At 43.6% G+C, this 19,544-nt stretch overlaps 1 protein-coding gene and 1 pseudogene across 4 annotated transcripts in view; both read right to left on the reverse strand.

Annotated features, from left to right (window-relative positions):
• Positions 1 to 7,115, reverse strand: part of HNF4G (hepatocyte nuclear factor 4 gamma) — a 94,968-nt gene extending 87,853 nt beyond the window's left edge. For 2 of the 4 annotated variants that reach the window (XM_074318747.1, XM_074318746.1), the window contains exon 1: positions 6,609 to 6,748. Coding sequence is in view for 1 of the 4 variants with exons in the window: in XM_074318745.1 (XP_074174846.1) it covers positions 6,609 to 6,870 (262 nt within the window). In the remaining 3 variants the exon portion in view is untranslated. Of the gene's footprint in view, positions 1 to 6,608; positions 6,871 to 6,995 lie in introns of those variants that run through there. The other 2 variants (XM_074318748.1, XM_074318745.1) reach the window with 2 other exon arrangements.
• Positions 7,116 to 17,409: 10,294 nt separating this feature from the next.
• Positions 17,410 to 18,847, reverse strand: LOC109443999 (leucine-rich repeat-containing protein 31; annotated as a pseudogene).
• Positions 18,848 to 19,544: the final 697 nt, after the last annotated feature.

A 19,544-nucleotide genomic window follows, 5' to 3' on the forward strand; every position in this document is an offset into this window, starting at 1 on the left:
ACGTGTCATCTCTTGTATAACCTACTCCAGGGAACATCAGTGGGTCTTCTGATAGGTTTCTATAATCTTTCTCTAGGACTCAACATTCGCACTTAGCCCGGTGAGTAATAATTCTTTCATTTATATCCCAACCAGACATGAAAACCTCAAGAGAGAATTATTTCTAGCCATCCCCTATTTAGAATGCAGTGCTTGAAAATTAAGTTTTCAACAAACTTTTTTTTTTACTGATATTTGACCAGCCTTCTCCTTTATAATTATTCATTCAGTGAACACACCATCATTAAGCTTCAACTAAATGCCCAACTAAAGAATAATAAAGTTCCTACCCTCAGCGGTCTGACAGTCAAACCCGAGAGAATGCTCATCAAACATGGAACCAACCTCAGTGCGTGACAAAGCCGGTAAGTATCATGACAGGGAGAGAACCAGATACAATTAAACTGTTTTACTGGCTCAGGAGATAAGGAAAGATTTCAAAGGTGTTATGTGAGCAAAGACCTGCCAGAGAAGTGGATGTTGGCTAGAACAATGAGGGAAAAAGGATGGAGATGGTGCCAGAGAGTGTTTCAAATGATAGAAAGTGCACTTTGGAAGGCACAGAGCAGGGTGCGTCTGAGGACCTAAATGAGATTTATTGCAGCTGAAGATTGAAGTGAGGGGTCTCAAGAAGAGAGAGCTGAGGCTTGGAGTGGATATCATGGACCAAGTCACGTGGGTCTAGTGGTGTGAAGACACTTGGACTTCATGCTAAGGGGTTAAGAAGTGATCAAATTGTTTTAAATGGAGGAAAAAAGAAAATGATCAGAATTGCTTTCTCTAAATCTAACTGCTGAGTGGGGAACTGATTGGAGGCCAGTAAGACTAGGGAGGGAGAACCATTGGTCTTTGCAAATATTCAGGTTAGAAACAATCATTTTATTGAAAATCAGCCCAAATGAGAGAAAAAATAGTCTTCCTAAGTACCTAACAGCTTTCCTTCAGTGACCACATAAGGTTTACTTTTGTCATACAAACTAAGTTTTCAAACACGAACAACTTTTAGGAATATGATAGTTAAAAAACTATAAATCCATAATAACCATGACCAAGGCAAAGCTTCCTGTACAATCCTAAAGATACGAATTTAAGGTCACCTTCAATCCCTCGCTTGCTCTCGCCTTCCATAGTCTATAGTTCTCAAATTCATTGTAAAGACCTTTAAACTTCTCTAGACTTCTCTAGAGTCTATGCTGTTTTCTTCACATCTTCATTGTCACTGGACTATTGTGAAACTTCCTATGATTGCCCTGTCTCTCGTCTCTCCCTCTTTAATCCATCCTCAACATACTGCCAATTAATCCTAAGGAAACAAGAGACAGTGCTTTCATAATCCGACCTACTTACAGACTTTTGGTGGCTTCCCATTGCCTTGATGACATAGCCCAACTCTTTGTCACCCACATTCAAGATTGTCAGAATCTGGCCCAATGTTCCTTCTCCACTTTATCTCTGGCCATTCCGCCTATTCTACAGGTAATATCCTCTGCCCCAAACACCTTTCTGATTCTTCTCTACTCAGCAAGTTCTAGTCAAGAAATCATTAACTCCTCTACGAAATCTCTCTAGGCTATTCAAACTGAATGCATCCTTTCTGCTCCCTTTTTCCAAGGTTTTTCTATCTATTGTCCTAATGCAATAGTTATCACCTTATGGTATAGATGGTGATATGTGTTTGTCTTCCAAGTAGATTATTTGCGTTTGAGGGTGGGGGCACTGCTTATCTATATTTATATTCCAAGCATCTAGTACAGTGCATAAAACTAAATTCCTGCTAAATTAATATAAATCAACTTTATTTGCAACCTAAAGCCATGACATCTGAAATAAAAGCAAAGAAAAATAAAAATCTGTGGGACAGATTTCATAATCTTTAGGAAACCAGGAACACAAGCAAAGCAAATCCAGCATGCACACATACAGGAACAACACTCAAAGACTCAGGATATTAAAAATAACTAAGTTACCAGGCCCAGCTGATATTATCAGTGACACTTTTAAGTGATGGGGACATACACTGCCTAGAGGTCTTATGTCGACACTTTGCTATTATAAATAAATGTGATTCTTCTATATGGAATCAGAGGGTAGAGAAAATGTCAAACATTCAACAATTGAAATGCTTGGTTTAAATAACAATTAATCCACATAGACTTTGAGGGTAAGGACTATATTCTCGTTTTATAGCTTTGTAAACTGAGGTATAGAAACATTAAGCAACTTGCTGAGGACACACAGATGGCAGAGGGCAGAGCTGACAGCCCCATACAGGCTGAATGACTACAAAGCCATGGTCTAACCATTGAACTATATGCAGGGTGAGCCGCATCTACACTGCTGAGCTCAAAGCTCCATTGAAGGGAGTCTTATTCTTCAGGGAGTATGGCTGTCTTATTCTTCAGTGTATCTCCAAGACCTATTAGAAGGCTTGGCCAGGTCTCAAGGGGTCCGTAAACTCTTGAAGTCGTATGCAATTTGTCTGTGTATGTAAATACAATTTCTCTAGAGAGGGTCGATGAAAACAGGGGACACTTATTAAGAACTGACTACAAATCAAGCGGTATCTAAGATGCTTTATCTCATTCTGTCACAACTAACTACAACAGCAGCAGCACAGGACACATAGCAGGTCCTTGATAAACACCAGGAAATGTTGGAAAACTTTACATGTGTTAACAAAAGTCATCATCATACCAACTCTATGAGACAGGAATTATAATCACATACTCTTCAAAAATGAGGAATTTGGGCCTCAAAGAGGTTAACTTGCTCAAACCCCTCCATCCTCTGCCCCTTTAGTAAGTAGCTGAGCAGGGATCTAAACCTCCCTATGTGACAACAAAGCCTTCTCTCTTGGCTGATACGCCATACGTGGGTCACCTTCAAAGGCCTCATGCCCCCCAAAATGTTAAGAGAATCACAAAAAAATAAAAATGAAAAATGAACTCATCCATTTTCTAGAAAACCATCTTGATTAAAAACACAGGTTTTCGCACCCACACAACACCAGAGGCTCTGAGCTACTTCTCCCACGTAGAGAGCACCCTGTGTCATCCTGTATTAAATACAAAGTAGGTAGGAAGTACAGGCTGTAAAGCACCGTGTTCTTTCAGGTGTGCCCACGATGAATGGGCAAGACAGTACTGAGTTCCCAAGGGACTTAATCAGCATCCAAATGCGTACACCTGTAGCTCCTGACAGCAAGAGCTGGGTGCTGCTGGCACTTACAGACACGTTGTGACCTGGGAACGTGCCCTGCCCAGGAAACACCCAGCAAAGAGCAGGGCGACGTGGCGTGGCCTGTGGGGTTGGGTTAAGGTTTTGGTCCTCACTTCTCCCTCATTGAGCATTCCTGTGCAGGGAGCAACCAATGACCACGGGAAGTCGCCATGTCCTAGAGCCACCAGAGCCTGGATTTGAATCTCCAGTTTTATCCTTTGTAGAGATGTGTGACCTTAGTCAAGTGTTTACATTTCTTTCTGCTTCATTTTTCCCATCTGAAAATGAGGCAAGTATTAGGATGAACTGCACAGATTTGTTTAAAGAATCTAAAAAGAAATGTACATAAATGGCATAGAGCAGTATGTGGCACATAATAAAGATTCCGTATTAGCATATATATACAGAGGGTGCCAAAAAAAACTATATATACATTTTAAGAAAGGAAAAAAGTTGTATTAAAATTACATTGATGGTAACCATTTGAGCACCTCTTGCAATTGCAGAAGTCAAATGTGATTTTTATTCGTCTTTCGTTATCAGTATATATTGAGAATTATAATTTTAATGCAGGTTTTTTTTTCCTTTCTTAAAATGTGTATACATTTTTTGCACCGTGTGTGTGTGTGTGTGTGTGTGTGTGTAATATTCCTAAATAGCTTGTTCAGCTATAAGAGTAAGCCATATCTGAAGCCTCCTTGTATCTGCGTATTAGCTGATTAATACCAATAGGTGAGAGTTCCCATGGGGAAGGCAGAGGGAAGTGACTCTACAAGGATGTATCACTGTATCCTCAGTTGGCTTTATTTTGCATCTACAGCGTCCTAAGGATCCAAAGCTATGACATCTCATTTAAAATCATGCTTTCATTCCCAGGAAGTGAATCCTTTTTTATAAACGTGGCAAACACTTAAGTCAAGAACCACAAAATCACAACTGCAGCTAGAAGGGACACCATAGTCACATGTGTGTGACACAGACATTCTCACTCTTCAAGCACCACTATGTCCAGCAATTCAGTAAATGGACAGGTAATAACTAACGCAGTGGCATCTTTTACAAGCTCGAAATACAATGGTATTTTAAGATGCAGTTAATTCCCTTTCCCCTTTATTACATTTTTAAAGCAAAATTCTCAAACTCTCCAAGTCAGACGTTCCAGGACTGGTTTACATAATTCCCGAATATTAAACTCCAACAATGAGAAAACAATTTTTCAACATTCAGATGGGCAACATTTTAATCACATCATTATTATCCAGCGTTGGCAAAAGCATGGCCAATATAAAGTGGGCACTTAGGAAGGATCTTGGCAATCTTTATCAAATTTACAGTGAACAATTCTTCCTCTGAGAATAAATATCCGGCAGTACCCTTGCAAAGAAAATGTACACAGATATCGAAGGCATCACTGTTTGTAAGAGTAAGAAACTGGAAAATTCACGTGAATATTCTGGGGGATATTGGTGGCTGGCTACATTGATACACTAAAAAAAAAAAAAAAGAATCTTCATATATTGACAGAAATATTTGAAAACGATTAAATAAAAATAAATTTCAGAATGCTGGTCTACGAACCATTGTCCAATTTGTTGACACAATGAAAGAAACAATCCTGTACTTACACACAGGGAGGGACACAAACCCAACCAGCAAGGGCGGCTACACACATACGGAGAGGAAGAGAGAAGGCGTTCACCGTATATTTTACTATAATTTTCATGTTGCTGTATAAGCAAGTAAAACTTTTAGAATTCATGGAAATAAGAAGAATTTTCAAAAGAAACAGGGAACTCAAAAATAAATAGTTATTGTTTGTATGTTGACATTAACGAAAATCTTTGCAAGCCCTAGAGTTCATTTGTGCTGCGCAAATGCTTACAGTCACAATTGCAGAATAAAATGCTTTATGAGATGTTAATAGACACACTTGAGTAGAAGGGTGGCACTACCTTCATAAAGCGTGTTGAGAAAAATTCCCTATTTGTAGGCCTGTAAATGGAGCTAGGAGAAATGGGAAGAGAACCAGTGGCTCAATTTCCACACCACTTTGAAAAGTGAAAAATGAGTAGTTACCAGCACTCCCCACCTCCCTCTCCCCCCTCCAATAGCACCAGAGAGGACCCCAACCCTGCACTTGACGACCGACCTCAAACGCACAATAAAAAGACTTGCACATTAGATGAAAACAGAGGGTGGTGTGGTGAGAGGGTGGTGTGGTGAGAGGGTGGGGACTGCAGGACTATTATGGGAAAAAACGGTGAGAGCTGGAGAGGAAGAATATTTTAATGATGAATAAATGCTTGCAAAGGGAAAAACGATACAATGTTAAAATGAATGGAAAAGCTGGAGAAAGCAACAAAACCAAAGCAGGAAATCATGCCCTCAGTGAGGCGTTTAGTTTTCAGGCCCTCCCATTAAGTGAGAAGCAGCTTCTGTATTCTGTACTGGATAGCCCCTGGGGGCAACTGAAAGCTGAGTGGAGACTGCCGGTGGGGAGGGGCCGTGGATGGCTCTGAGCAAGCCTTAGATTCACAGCGCATCAGGTAGGAAGCGCCCCGTGCATTCCAGTCAAAGACCTCATCACGTGCTGGCTTATTCCGTTAGACCTGCACTGATGATTGCTTAAGTAGCACATTGTTTAAACAAGCTTCCAAAGGCCATTTCTTCCCAAAGGAAGCTAAATGGTTTAGATATACATATTTATGTACAAATAAGTACGTGTGTGTATATATGTGTGTGTGTGTGTGTGTGTATATATATATATATATATATATATATATATATATATATATATATATATATATAATCATCTCAGCAGCGTCACCATAAGATGCCCACTCCCCAGATACGTCTGTGACAGAACCGACAGAAGCTGAAACCGCAGCGAAGAACTTGGGGTGATGCTCCAGGACCGAGCCCCTCCCCACAAACTCCACCGTCCACAGACCTCCAGACGCCCTAGCCTCGCCGCAGGCCACAAAAACTGCACTAGAGCCCCAGACGCCTGGCAACCACGTGACCCGCCGACAGACACCAAAGCTTTCCCTCCCGAACAAATCCAACTTTTATTTTACTCGCCCTGGGTGAGCGGCTCGCGCATGCCCCCCGCTGCCTGTCCTGCAGCCCTTTCTTCTTCCCTCTCCGGAGGCTGCAGGAGGCCTCGGGGTATCTGCTTTCAACCTGCCTGGCCTAGGGGTCCTTGGGCTCGGCCCCTGCGGGGCGGCCGCCCCTCCTTCCGCCGCCGGAGGGGACGGAGACTTGCCCTGCGGGACTCGGCCGGGAGCGGTGGACTCGGGCTCAGCCCCCGGCGCGGGGCGCGGGGCGCGGGGCGCGGCGGGGACACTTACCTGCGCGGAGCCGCTCCCGGAGCTCCCGCGTCGCCGTCAGCTGCGCGGCGGCCGCCCCATCTCCCGGCCGCAGGTCCCCCACCCACCCCCGCAGCCGCGTCCCGGGCCGCACTTTTCCGAGCCCGGGAAGTTGGCTGAAGGCGCCGAGGTGGGACGTGGGGGTGGGGCTGGGTGAGCGGGGAGAGGACGCTCGAGGATTTGGTGGTGGTTGGATTGTTTGTTTGTTTGTTGTGCCCAATCTGGAGCAAAGACTTGAGACCATATGCTGGGAGAATATTAGCTTTGCTCAATGGCGACAAGACAGCGGCCTGACGCTCACAGTCCGATCGATTTACTAAACAAACTGAAACGTGGGTGGGGATGTTAAACAGTAACCAGCAGCCTCACCGAGAACTGAAAGCGGCGAGGCCGCGCTCGCTTCCCGGTTCCCCAGGCCCGGGCAGCCGGCGGGCGGGCCCGCACGTCCCAGCCCCGGCCTCCGCGGCCCGCGGCGGCTCTCGGGGCTCCCGGAGGACGCCAGACCATCACTGCCACATGCCTGAATGTCCACCGCCAGGGCCAGGCGCGCCGCGGGCTGCCCGTTTGCAGCCGGAGTTACCGCTCTCCCGCCTCCCACACCCGGAGCTGCCGCGCCAGGTGCCGCCCCGCGGCCTGAGGCCCAGCGACGTCCCGGAGACGCGGGCACCGTCTGCTCCCCGCCCCGGTCGCGCCTCGGCTAGGGCGGTGTCAACCTTGGGACAGTCCGTTTGGACAAGCAGGGGCCTGCCGACCAGAATGCAGATCTAAGTCAGAGCCGATGAGGTCCAGGAAAGGGCCGGCAGGATTAGGAAAGGACATTAACAGGTTTCTAGGGACAGCTCTGCGGCCACACTAGGGCAAGCTGCAACCACTTCATTAAAATGCACTTGGGCCACTGGGCTTAACTTCTGCCCGGACGCTGGCGTCCACCTTGCTCTCCTAGAGTTCCGGGAAGAAGAAGACTGGTTCTCCATCCCTCCAACGCGGCCACCTGTGGCTTCGGTCATTAGCGCCTCTTTACAGGTGTATCTGATGAGAGGCTTCCTGTCTCCCTCCCATAACCCAGGCACCGTCTCGAGCTTTACGTTTAGCGAGATAATGCTCAGACCCATTGAGTTGCGCTGGCCACCTGGATCAGACTTTCTGTTAACTAAGGAATATAGCCCAAAGCTGTGGCTTCAAAAAAAATGTCAACAATTTAACTTCGTGGTTTCAGGAATGGATGACTTTAGGTCAAACAAGTAATTATCCTCATGAGATAAATAGTTCCTTAATCCGTACGGTTTTTCTTTTCCGACCAGGGGGTTGGCGGTTATTTGAAGACTGTAATAACAATGCCAGGGAGATCAAAGGGCCAGGTTGTTGTTTTCTTCTTCTTTTTTTTTTTTTTTTTTAAATCGGGTTTACTAAACTTTCTGTTTCCTCCTTCTGAATCGCTTGCCGAAAGGCTCTTTTAGAAACAAGTAGTTGGTTGTTTAAGAAATCAGAACACAGGGGAGATCTCAGATACTATTTTCTTTAAATCGGCCTTCTTGATTGAGCAAAACACATTCTTTGGGTCCCCCTTGGCCACGCGCTCTGAAAACCGTGTCACGAAAGCAGCCTCTGTCCAGGTCGGAAACTGTCCACATGGAGCTGAGGCGGAAGAATAGCCATTAACGGGTCATGTTTATTATGCAAATCTTTCATAGGTATGTTGATTACAGATCACCTGTGCACATGCTGTTTCAAAAATATTTCCAGGTACGTGGATAGGGAAGGTTGTCTTACTATATGCCAAAATAGAAGCATTTAGTTCCCATAAAACGCTGAAACCCTGAAAACAGAAATTCTCCATCCCCCATTCACGGAAGCTCTAATGCCAACGGACATCTGTTGTTCCCACCAGACAAACCATATTTCAGTTCACCAGTTTAGTTCCCTGTTAATTCGCGATGTCAGCGGGTTCGGTTTGGGACGGTCAGTTCATCATCGATGTGTGGTAGGTTCGCTGACCTACGAGGAAATGAGCACATGTTCTGTGTTCAAAATTATTGTGACACCGTATCTGGAACCTCTCTGCCCGAGAATGTTATCACCACAAGGATTTTGACTGATGATGGCAGTACCTTCAAAGAAGTATGTAAATTCAGTTAAGGCGTCGTTATCATCTAAAGGAAGCATCGCATTTGTCCAATTTAGACAAATCTCCAAGAGTCTATGTGACAGAGCAGATCCTCTCGCAGCACGAAGGGAGTGGTTTGCGGTGACTAAATAAATACACAAATAAGCAGCATTGAGAGGAAATGGCTGGGCTCCCAGCTGGGCAGTTTTTACTACATCGACCAGTGTCAACTGACCCAGCTTTAGAGCATCACTTACACTGTTCCTAAAACTGGTTTATGACGGTTCTTCGTGGTATGAGTTCATGACAATGGAAATGAAAAATGGGCTCTATGAAGGGCTGTCCCCTAATGCCGGGGTGGCGGTCACTACAAAAGGAAAGACATCAGGATACGTTTTTTTTTAGGGAAAGGTTCTCTGGAAGTATAAAGTTCGGTTTCAACAGTTAGTGGTTAGGGGGAAATTGTACACATACGCATTTATGTCACATCTGTCCTTTTAACCGAAACACAGAAAATGTGGCGTCAAAAACCCCTTTACTTCACTTTCCTGTTAAATGTCTCATTTAGCCTGCGTTTTCCCTTTGCGCTTTGATCGCCTTTTTGACACCCTCTTTTTACGTCTTCCCAGCGCCACCAGAGCGTCCTGATGAGAAGTCTGGGTTTTCCCACGAGCGTTCCTGATACTATTAATTAAAGGCAATGGCCTCGGGCAGAGCGCTCAGGAGGTGGGGAAGGCGCGGGCAGGCGCGTGGCACCTCGAGGGAATAGGTCTTCCTGGTGTAAGCAACCAGGGACCTTATTTCCGAGGGCAATTCCACGTCCCTCGCCCTGTACATGGAACTATCACAAGATGCGAACGGGAAGTGCCCTCTTCCTGCCGAGGCGCCCCACTTCTGCTGACCTGGTTAAGCTCTGGCTCCCCGGCGTCGCCGTCGCACCCACCCCGGGAGTGGCCACCACTAGGCGTGGGCGCAATCAATGGGGACTACCGCCCACCCTCAAGCACCTTCACACGCAGGAGGGGAAAAAACAGAAAAAAACTCAGACAGCTCTCCACCTGCCTGCCGGCCCCTTCTGGATCTGGGTAAAGCCCAGTGATTCCTTCCAAGCCATTCGGGTGTAAAGGGCCTCAGAGGAGAAGTGGCCAGGGGGACTCAGGTGAAATTAAGGGTCCAGAGCTGGACTAAGCGCGTCCCCCAACTCAACCGGTGGGGCTGTTTGACCCTGGGGGCGAAACCAATGGTAAAGCAGCCTCCGCCAGAATTTCAAAAACTCCCTGGAGGCCGCAGAATGTTTTGTATCAGAGGGGAAGGCCGGGATTCTGGTCACCCGGACTGGGAGCGAGGGATGGGCCCTGCCAGCGGGCGGGGGGTAGGGGGGGAGTAGAGGGGGTAGGAACCGCCGGAAGCCTTTCAGGCCTGGGGTGCAGGGCCTCGGGCTTCTGCCCCCTAGCGCAGCCGGAGGCCAGGACACAGATCTCCAGGCAATAGGGCTGCAGGCTGCTCCTGGGAAGGGGACGCCAAGCCACTGCCTCTCCTCCCACCCTCCACAGACCCTCCAGCGAGGTCGGCCCCTCTGATCCCCGAGCTTTGGTCCCCTCGTAGACTCCTTGATTTGTCGGACTTGTCACAGGGCATCCACCTGTAATGCCTTGAGTCGAACATGGTCAAACAAATCAGAAATACAGGCAGATCGAATATGAAGGAAGGATTGACTAGCGTCTTTCCAATAGCACCAACGCCGTGCAGACCCTAAAAAGCAATGTCCAGACCCTTGCCTGGCCCTTTGGGGGAAGTCAGGCGCTTAAAAACACTTGTGAAAAGCTGCAGGCATGGCCCTCAGGACTGGGCAACCTGCTCTACCACACAATGACCCAGCTAAAAATGAGTCTTTATTGTATGCTCCAGTCACAGCTCCTGAGCACCCAGAGTAAGCCCAAGTGAATGAGGCCACAGGAATGTTCCCAGAGGCTGTTACCTGTTAATATATATGTAAAGCCAAGATTTCAGATTGAGCGTCTGAAATGAAACTGCTTTGCGTATGTTATGCATCTGGCTGAGACACTGAAAAATCGAACATTCAATAATTGTCAATGTCAAGATACGGTTCCTGTGCCAAAAAAGCAAACTGCTAGGCTGGATCTCTTTTCCCCACGGCCCCTCTCTTTGTAGATTTCCTGCTAAAGTATTGACTGTCAAGGTCTCTGCAAGATTTGCAAACTTTTACAGTCATTTATGATGTATGCAATAAAAGAGAGGTGATATGAGCATGCTAGTTCAAGGTGTAATGCAGAGATGTATTCGGTGCCCTTGGCAACTATCTGTGGGACCTGTTTGTCTTTGCAGAACACACCCTTCTCTGCAATGAACCCCTCTCTAACAAAGATTGACCCTTCACATTTCCAGGGCCTTGGCCCCTCCATGGAAAGGCACATGTATTCAAACCAGAAAATTCGGTTATTTCAACCTCATTTGAAACCACACACAAAAAAAATTCTCATTAAAATTGTGGAGTAAAAAAGAAAAAAGGAATCTTTTTAAAGTTTCCTGCTTCCCTACTATCTCCTATCATAAAAAAAAAAAAGAAATTGATTACCAAGTTATAGTGTAATCTCTAACTGCCCCTTGCATAACAGGACCTTCCACTGTGAGAAAATAAAAGTATTGAGATTATACAGAAGCAACAGACCATTTTAGATTGTATGTGCCCAAAGGGGAAAGAAAAAATATCTTGAATGTTTTACATGAAAATACATGGCTAGTTCAGTAAAGATTCGTCGCTAGGTTTTAGTTTTACAATTTTTCCATAAAGAAAATACGCAAGAGGGTTGTAGTTTTACTCTGTAATTGTAGACAGAACCTAAAAGCCTTATTAGAAACCCTATACCCTTGTTTTACCAGTTCTTTTTTCTTTTTAAGGCTATGTGTAGGAGGTTGAGGGGGGAGAAAGAGAGACTCATTTTAAAAACTTCCTACTTTGAACCAAATCGGTTTTCTCATCTAGTGTTGCCAATAAGAAGAGCTGACACACAGCTTCTGAAAAGGATTCAGAATCCTACACCTGCCATCTAGTGGGCATAAGAGAAAATGCTGATTCTAGACGTGCATAAAAGACTGAATACCTACGTAGGTGTTTTCTTATTTATAAACCAAGACAAGTCTAAGAAATGTAAAAGAAAATGTAACTTTAAAGCTAAAGGAAAGGAAATAAACAATTGAGTCAGGGGCTTTATAACATAATCATTCAATTGCACTCCATTTCCTTTTGTGTTTAGTAACCAAGATTACTGATCTTTGCTGAAAGAATCAATTTATTATACACATTTTTCTACTGCATATCCTCTTCACATAGATTTTATACTGTTGGTCTACTTTTGCATCAAATTCATTATCAGTTTTAGATCCAGTTAATATTCAAATAAAAGAAATTCAAAATGAACCTAATAATAGTATTCATTTCTTATTTGGACTCTTAAAATAGCCACAAAATCCTCCATTTTGCAACACAAAGAGAAAGAGAGGGGCAAAAAGAAAGGAAGAAAAGAGAGAGAGAGAGAGAGAGAGAGAGAGAGAGAGAGAGAGAGAGAGAGAATGAATTACTTGTATATATTTGCTTTTGATGCCTTGTTACAAGTATTATACTCCCAAAATTGACTTCAAGTGTCAAAAACAGGTAGGTTAAAATCTGATTGGTTATGACAGTTTAAACTACATTTCTTTAAGGTTTGCATTATAAAATATTGAGCACATTGCTGAGTGAAATAGTCATTAGAGACTAAAGAAATAGTCATCACCATATTTTAATGATAGCTGACTTTTTTTGGCTTGCTTACAATATGCCAGGCATTGTTTTATGGACTTTTAATAAGTTAACACATTGAGAACCTACAGAAACCTTAGAAGGTTTGTATTATTAATACTATTTTTATGAATACCATTTTATAAGTGAGGAAACTGAGTATCAGAATTATGAAGCTGGCGAGTCTATAGAAAAGAGGCAACTTGCAATTCATGCCATGGGATAAGAAAGATATGAGCTAGAGCCACAAGAAACATTTGTTTGAATGTTTAAATTTGGTCTGCAAAATATCAGACATCCAAATGAAAGAAATGAAACCCAGTTAATTACTTCTCATTATAAAAATCAAGTACTAAGAAAAATATATGGCCATAAGTAAATAACCCATTCACTTACCTCACCCATTTAGTACAATTTTTGGCAGAAATCACGCAAACCTTTACTTTAGATTTCTTCGACAGTCCATGCCCACTTGTGCTTTAATTTCACGAAATGGAGTTACCAATACTAAGCCAAACAGCCCTTGAAAAACTTCAACATACTGCCGTAGACTTATCCCTGAATTGAATTGACCCTGTCAATTTATCTTTCCTCCTTGCCTCGTTCTAAATTCAAATAATGTTTCCTAAACAAAATCTATATACATTCTGAACGTATTTTTCCCATCTCTAATTATGCAAACTAGCCTCCTCTTTTCAGGACATATACTTTCTAAATCTGAGCTAATTCAAAAGTCAAGACTCTTCAGTCATCACAATTAAATATAGTCAAATTCTCTCCATATCTCTCCATGCCCTGAGAACAAGCTTTTACTTCTGGAAGCATATTGATAATTTTAGAAACAGTAGGGAAGCGATCAGCCTTTGACCTAAGGTGTTTTTGTTGTTGTTGTTTGTTTTTTTCAGTCCACAATATCTGCAATATTAATTATTAAGTAGCATTGTATTATGTAAGTGTGAATTTCAGGATACAAATGCTTTCGAAATCTGACAGCAGCTAGCTCAGGATTCCTGCACCATTTAACGCTCACAAGTGATGTCACCAGTTGTACCTTTCTGATCTCTCACACACCTCCGATCAAGATCAGACATAAAAGCTCCAGACTACCGCAGTCAGGCCCTTTGTATCTCTCCCGTGCATCCACGTAGGGCTAAGTGCAACTTCCATTCTCGGGAAGAAACATGGATGCTCTCACAGGAAGAAGAGACTCAACTCCCATTCCAGCTTAATCCCTCCACCTGTGTCTTTGATCCCACCTTTCCTGCCTCCGCCTGGCCTTGTTCTATCAATTCATTTTTTCTTTTCTTTTTTTTTTTTCTTTTTGTATCTTTTAACTTTCCCTCTCCTGTGACTCCTTCCTTGCAGGCCACAAATATGTTGAAGTCTTACCAACAAACTAAAAATGTTTTTTTAAAAAGAAACTGAATTTTCTGTGTCTACTCCGTCCCCTTCCGGTGTTACCCTACTTTGTGTCCTTTGCAGCCAGGTATCACTAGCCAAGGTGATTTATGGTCTCTTTAGCAGCACCTTCCTCCACCCACCATAATCTGTCTTTTGTTCTTGGGAAGGGCCTCAGTGGCTTCCGGGTTGTAATCCAAGAATCATGTGTTCAGTCCTTGAGTTAAGTTCACCAGAGTCTATGTCTAACCCTCTTAGACATTTTATCTGTACTTCTGACCACTTGGCTCCAACCATCCTGTAATAACTGATATTTCCTATGGTTTTTCTCTTAGAGTTACTTTCTCCCCACGTACTCTGACAATGTTCCCTACCACAAAATGTCCTGTTGATTAATTAAATTGTGTTCAAACTCAGAACTTTCTCCTAAGTATCAGAACTATAGGAGCGCAGGTGTGCCAACCCCCTTCTATATAGTGTCTCTTTTCACATGCATGTCAAATTCAGTATTCCAAAATTCTCCTACATTATCTTCCTCCCAAACTTGCTCTTCTTGTTGGATTAATTCATGGCACCGTTCTTCACCCAGATGCCTAAGCCATCAGTAGTGACGCCATCTTTTCCTTTACCCTGAGTTAATATTTCAGTCCGTCTGCTCCAGTGGATTAAGGTAAGGGTTTGATTTTTCTCCCATAACAAAAAGTCTGGAGGTAAGTAGCTCCCACCTGGTAGGGAAGCTAAACAATGCCATCAGCGTTCAAGCTCTTTCTACCGTCCTGTCCTTGTATGCTAGTGTGGGATTTCCATCCCCTTGGCTATCATATGCTTCCTTCATTTTATCTGCATTCCAGGCAGGAAGTTAGAAGGAAGAGCAAAGGGCCAAAGGATCCTGCCAACTGTCAGAATCGCTGCCCTGTAGATTACTTCACTCTGAAATGCCAATCAGCCACTCATGTTTATGCCTTGTTGGCCAGAACTGGGTCATAAAGATGCCGTTTACAACCACACATGACAGGAAGGCATCTCTGGAAACTAGATTGCCAAGCAGCAAAACATATTTGATTGGGGGTCTCGTTAATAAGCACATATTAGTAAATTGGATTTCACTGTGTAACAAGCTGCCTCAGAACGTGGTGGTTCAAAATGCAATAATTCTTATGTCTCACAATTCTTTGGGGGTTGGGGGTGGGGGGAGTTCTGAGATGGCTAGGCCCAGGCTGGACACTGTGTCATGGTCTCATGCTCATATCTAGGACCTCGGCTGAGATGGCTGGGCCTCCCTCTCTCTCCATGTGACTGTCACCCTCCAGGAGGTTAGAGCTTCTCCCCATGGTGGTCACAGGGTTCTCAGAAGCCACATAAGGCAAACCCCAATGCTCTAGTACTTTTCAAACATCTGTTTATATGATGTTTGTTAATGTCCCATCAGCCAGAACATTCACACAGCCAGGCCAGGATTCAAGGGGTGGAGAGAGAGATTCTACTTCCTGATGGGAGGGTGGCATGGTTACAATGCTTATAATGATGGGAGGAAATTATGGCCATTTTTTCCCCAATCCGCTATAGTAAGAAAGTACAGGAATAAAGGTATTGGGTGGGCAACAGTAGTGACTCCCTCATCTCTTGTATTTTAATCTCATTTGACCTGTCAGTATCTTATTCAATAACACTTTTTTTTTTTTTTTTTTTAAAGTCTTTCCATTCTCTGCATCCCCTTACCTCTCTAACTCCTTGGCTCCAAGTCTTAACTAACTTACACATCCGTGATTGTTCAACTTTCTTGGGTTTCGGTCCCTTTGAAAATCTGAAAGAAATTATGGCCTATTATGGACTCTTTGTGTCTCTCCCCACCCTGCCATTTCAAATGTTGAGTTTGAATTTTAGGGGGGAGCATAAATAGTGTGGCTTCATTTGGAGATGCGACCTCTAAAAACACAAATAAGATTAAAAGAGGTCATAAGGGTGGGGGCCTGATCCAAAAGGATTAATGTCCTTATAAGAAGAGACACTAGAAGTTTTATGTTCACTCTCTGGCTCTCTCTCTCTCTCTCTCTCTCTCTCTCTCTCTCTCTCTCTGTGCACTCATCAAGAAAATGCCATGTGACAACACAGCAATAAGGTGGTTGTCTAACAAGCAAGGAAGAGAGCCCTCACCAGAAACAAGGTTTGCCAACAAGTTGGTCATTGACTTCCAGCCTCCAGAACTGTGAGAAGACAATTTTCTGCTCTTTAAGCCCCCCAGTCTGTGGCATTTTGTTATAGCAGCCCGAGCTGCCTAGCATATGGTTTCTCGCTCAGAAGAAGTAAACAACTGCACACCACACAGAACGTCATATGTAACGTGTGATTCTGGACACCTGCAGGGCCACCTAGGAACCTAGAAGGTACTTATGCACCCCTGCTCCCCAACAGTATCTCAGATAGCGTTCAAAAACACAAGTTTATTTACATGGCCACCTATTTTAACACTTTTTGTAGCTTTCCATCAACTTCAAGGTCCTTCCTGATGTGACCTGGTTCTTCCCTTAGGCCACAGATTGTTCCCGCTGCTCAAAAATTCCTTCTCATCCAGACAAATTACAGCTGTGAACTGGCTTCCATTCCTGAGCACAGTACCCCAGCTCCCCTGTATCTTTATACCTGTTGTTACCTGCATGTGGAATGCCCTCTATTTTCTTATCTTTCAGGTGAACATTTACTCATTTTTTGAACACTGATTTTTTTTTTCTTTGAATCTGGATCTTTCCCAGTAGTCCCTCCCATGTAGGCCGCTCCGACAGAGTTGCCTCTATTTTTTAATATGTTAATTTGTTTAGTTTAACAACAAAATATTTTACTTTATTTTAACAAGATGTGTTGATACTGGGTTTTTAATTTTTCACCACCTTTTACTAAGCTTTAGATGGCAGTGACCATTATTAGTGTTCACGGTTTATATCTGAGATACAAGGCACCAGGACATAAAATAATAACCACTAGAGGGTATACTTTCTGATAAAAATGTAAGTAGACCACATTAAGATACATGTCATAATAGTAAAGGTAACATGAAACTATTACACAGCTAGTGCCTTTCACATTAGGATTTCACACACACACACACAAAACACACACACACACACACACACACACACACACACAGAACATTGAACATGTAGGAAAAGAAGAGGCAGAAACACCAGGGCAAGAAAAAATGAGATGCATTACCAGAAACTAAACATTTATGGCAGACCTCTAGTCGTAAGTGAAATAATTATATATCGAAAACAAATGAAAATCCATCAAAAATGCCATCCTTCTTTCCTAAGAGAAAGAATGAAGGCATACTCGTATTAGATGATTATATGTATATTTACAAATGCAACACAAATCCCGTTAAATGGCCAGAAGTGATGCTCCTTTGATTACACTGGTAGTCATTCATGGTTTCTTCCTCCTTTTGGAGAATGGTTCATAGCTTAGGTAAGCCTTAGGCAATCAGGTTACTGACACCCACCACGGTCAAAGCGAATGCTGCTTCTGTGATCTTGGTCAAAGCGTGCTTGTTCTCCCTCCTGTGAAGCTGGGAGCAGCCATCTTTTCCATCCTGTCTCAGTGATCTCAGGAAGTTTGGTTACACAGAGCACATGACAACTGTTTAAACCATTGTTCACAGTCCCGAAAACTTGATGGCCCAAGACTAATGTCCAGCTCTGACAACTTTGAGAAGCCACACGTGATGACGATGACCCATCCTTCATCACTGATACTGTTATTATAGTTCAGGTCAAGCTTCTGTGGCCTGGCCAGGTGACCTGTCTGTGAGACCGATGCCAGGAGAGCCATGTCCTCTGTCACTGGGGAACAACGGCTCAGCCCAGCACTCGAAGGGATGTTGAAAGACTTAGTGTTTTCAGAGGCAGCTTCAGACTGCCACCAACACAGTTATTTCAAAAAAGGCTGAGTATTTCCAGAGCAGGGAGGTGAATGGAGGCTTCAGTGAGGGCAGTAAAAGTCTCACCTTCTATACAGCACACTTGGTGATTTGGAATGGCTCCTATGCTGAGAAAATCAGAGCCTGCTTTGCAGGTTTCAGAAGGAGCTGCCCATCTTTTTGCTGCAGGATAAATCCAGTTTTTGAAGACTCAAGACTAAAGAGATCCTCTGGGCCAGCCATCCCACATTGGGGGCTGTTAGTGCATCGGCTAAGGTCCAGGACTTCCAGATGATTCAGTGTGGCCAAGTGAGCTGGTGAGTCTTCCAAACCTCCCCCCAGCTCCTCCTCACTGCAGGAAAAGTCTAGTTTCCTCATCTCAAAGCAGAATCCAATATTTGACACTCTTTTGTGATCATACACATGGATATAACTCCAACACTTTCAGATCTGAGGGACATTTAAATCCCTGTTTAGACTGCCACCAATGTTTCTGTTCATGGAAAGATCAAGTACTTCAAGATTTTGCAGCATAGGAAGCAATGGACCCACAAACACCCCATCTTCTGATGTGAGGGCACAATCCACAACCTCAAGAGTTTGCATCTTGCTTGCTTCTTGAACCGTGGCAGGATCAGAGGCAAGTTTCCTCCCACTTTTCTATTCCAGGACAATTTCAGCTCTTCAAGTTCAAGTATTGCTTTAAGTGCTTCTCGCAGGGCTCCAGCAACATCAAACGTAAGTCTGCAACAACCCAGTCTCAGGATTTTTAACTTGCTGACAAGATGCATTTGCTGGGTGAGTGCATGGAGCATTCCAACCGTGAAATCACTCCAGGAAAATATCCAGTTTTTCCATGTCTTGGAGATAAGGCGGCAAAGCGATCATTTCCTCATGTTGGCTGTTGTTAATTGGCAGTGATTCAGATCTAGACACTTGTTGACAGCCTTTTTGCCCAGCTTCTGCAGGAACTCCTCACTTTGCTCCACCCTGGATCCCAATTCCATTTCTGGATGAACACCCCCATGACCCTTTTCTTACAAATGACTTTGAAGAACTCAGTGGCTTTTCTTTCGTGGCCTGACTTGGGCTTCTCAGCACGTAGAAAGAGTGACAGTCCCAGACAAAGAGGTAAGTTGATCTGTTTGGTGTCGTATTGCTTGTTTATTTTTGCTTTTGTTGCCCTTGCCTTTGGAGTCAAATGCAAACATTCATTGCCAAGACCAATGTCAAGGAGTTTACCACCTATGTCTCCTTCTAGAAGTTTTATGATTTCAGGTCTTACATTCAAGCCTTTCATTGATTTTGAATTAATTTTGTGCATGTTGTAAGATAGTAGGGCATGGCACAAATAGCAGACTGAAACACACCCCCAAATAAAATGTTTCAGTCGAACATTTGGCAAACTGTTGATTATATTAACTTGAAAGTCAGATTACATGCCTAGTTTTCTTGAGTGCCAAATATTGGATGCTGCTTTGAGATACTCGAAGAGATGAAGAAACACCTTCAGAAAGTAGATGTTAGAATTGGTATGTTTTGCTGTTGGCGATAGCTGGCAAGATAATAAAAAAAAAAAAAATAAGAAAGAAAAAGATGATTTTTAAAAACTAATTTGGCTGATTTACATGTAGACGTGAAAGGGAACAGAAAAATTTAGGAGACTTGTAAAGTTGGAAGATTCAAATGTTTTCTAACTCCATG

This window comes from Rhinolophus sinicus, linkage group LG14 (assembly GCF_036562045.2).
Source record: "Rhinolophus sinicus isolate RSC01 linkage group LG14, ASM3656204v1, whole genome shotgun sequence".
NCBI classification, from domain to species: domain Eukaryota; kingdom Metazoa; phylum Chordata; class Mammalia; order Chiroptera; family Rhinolophidae; genus Rhinolophus; species Rhinolophus sinicus.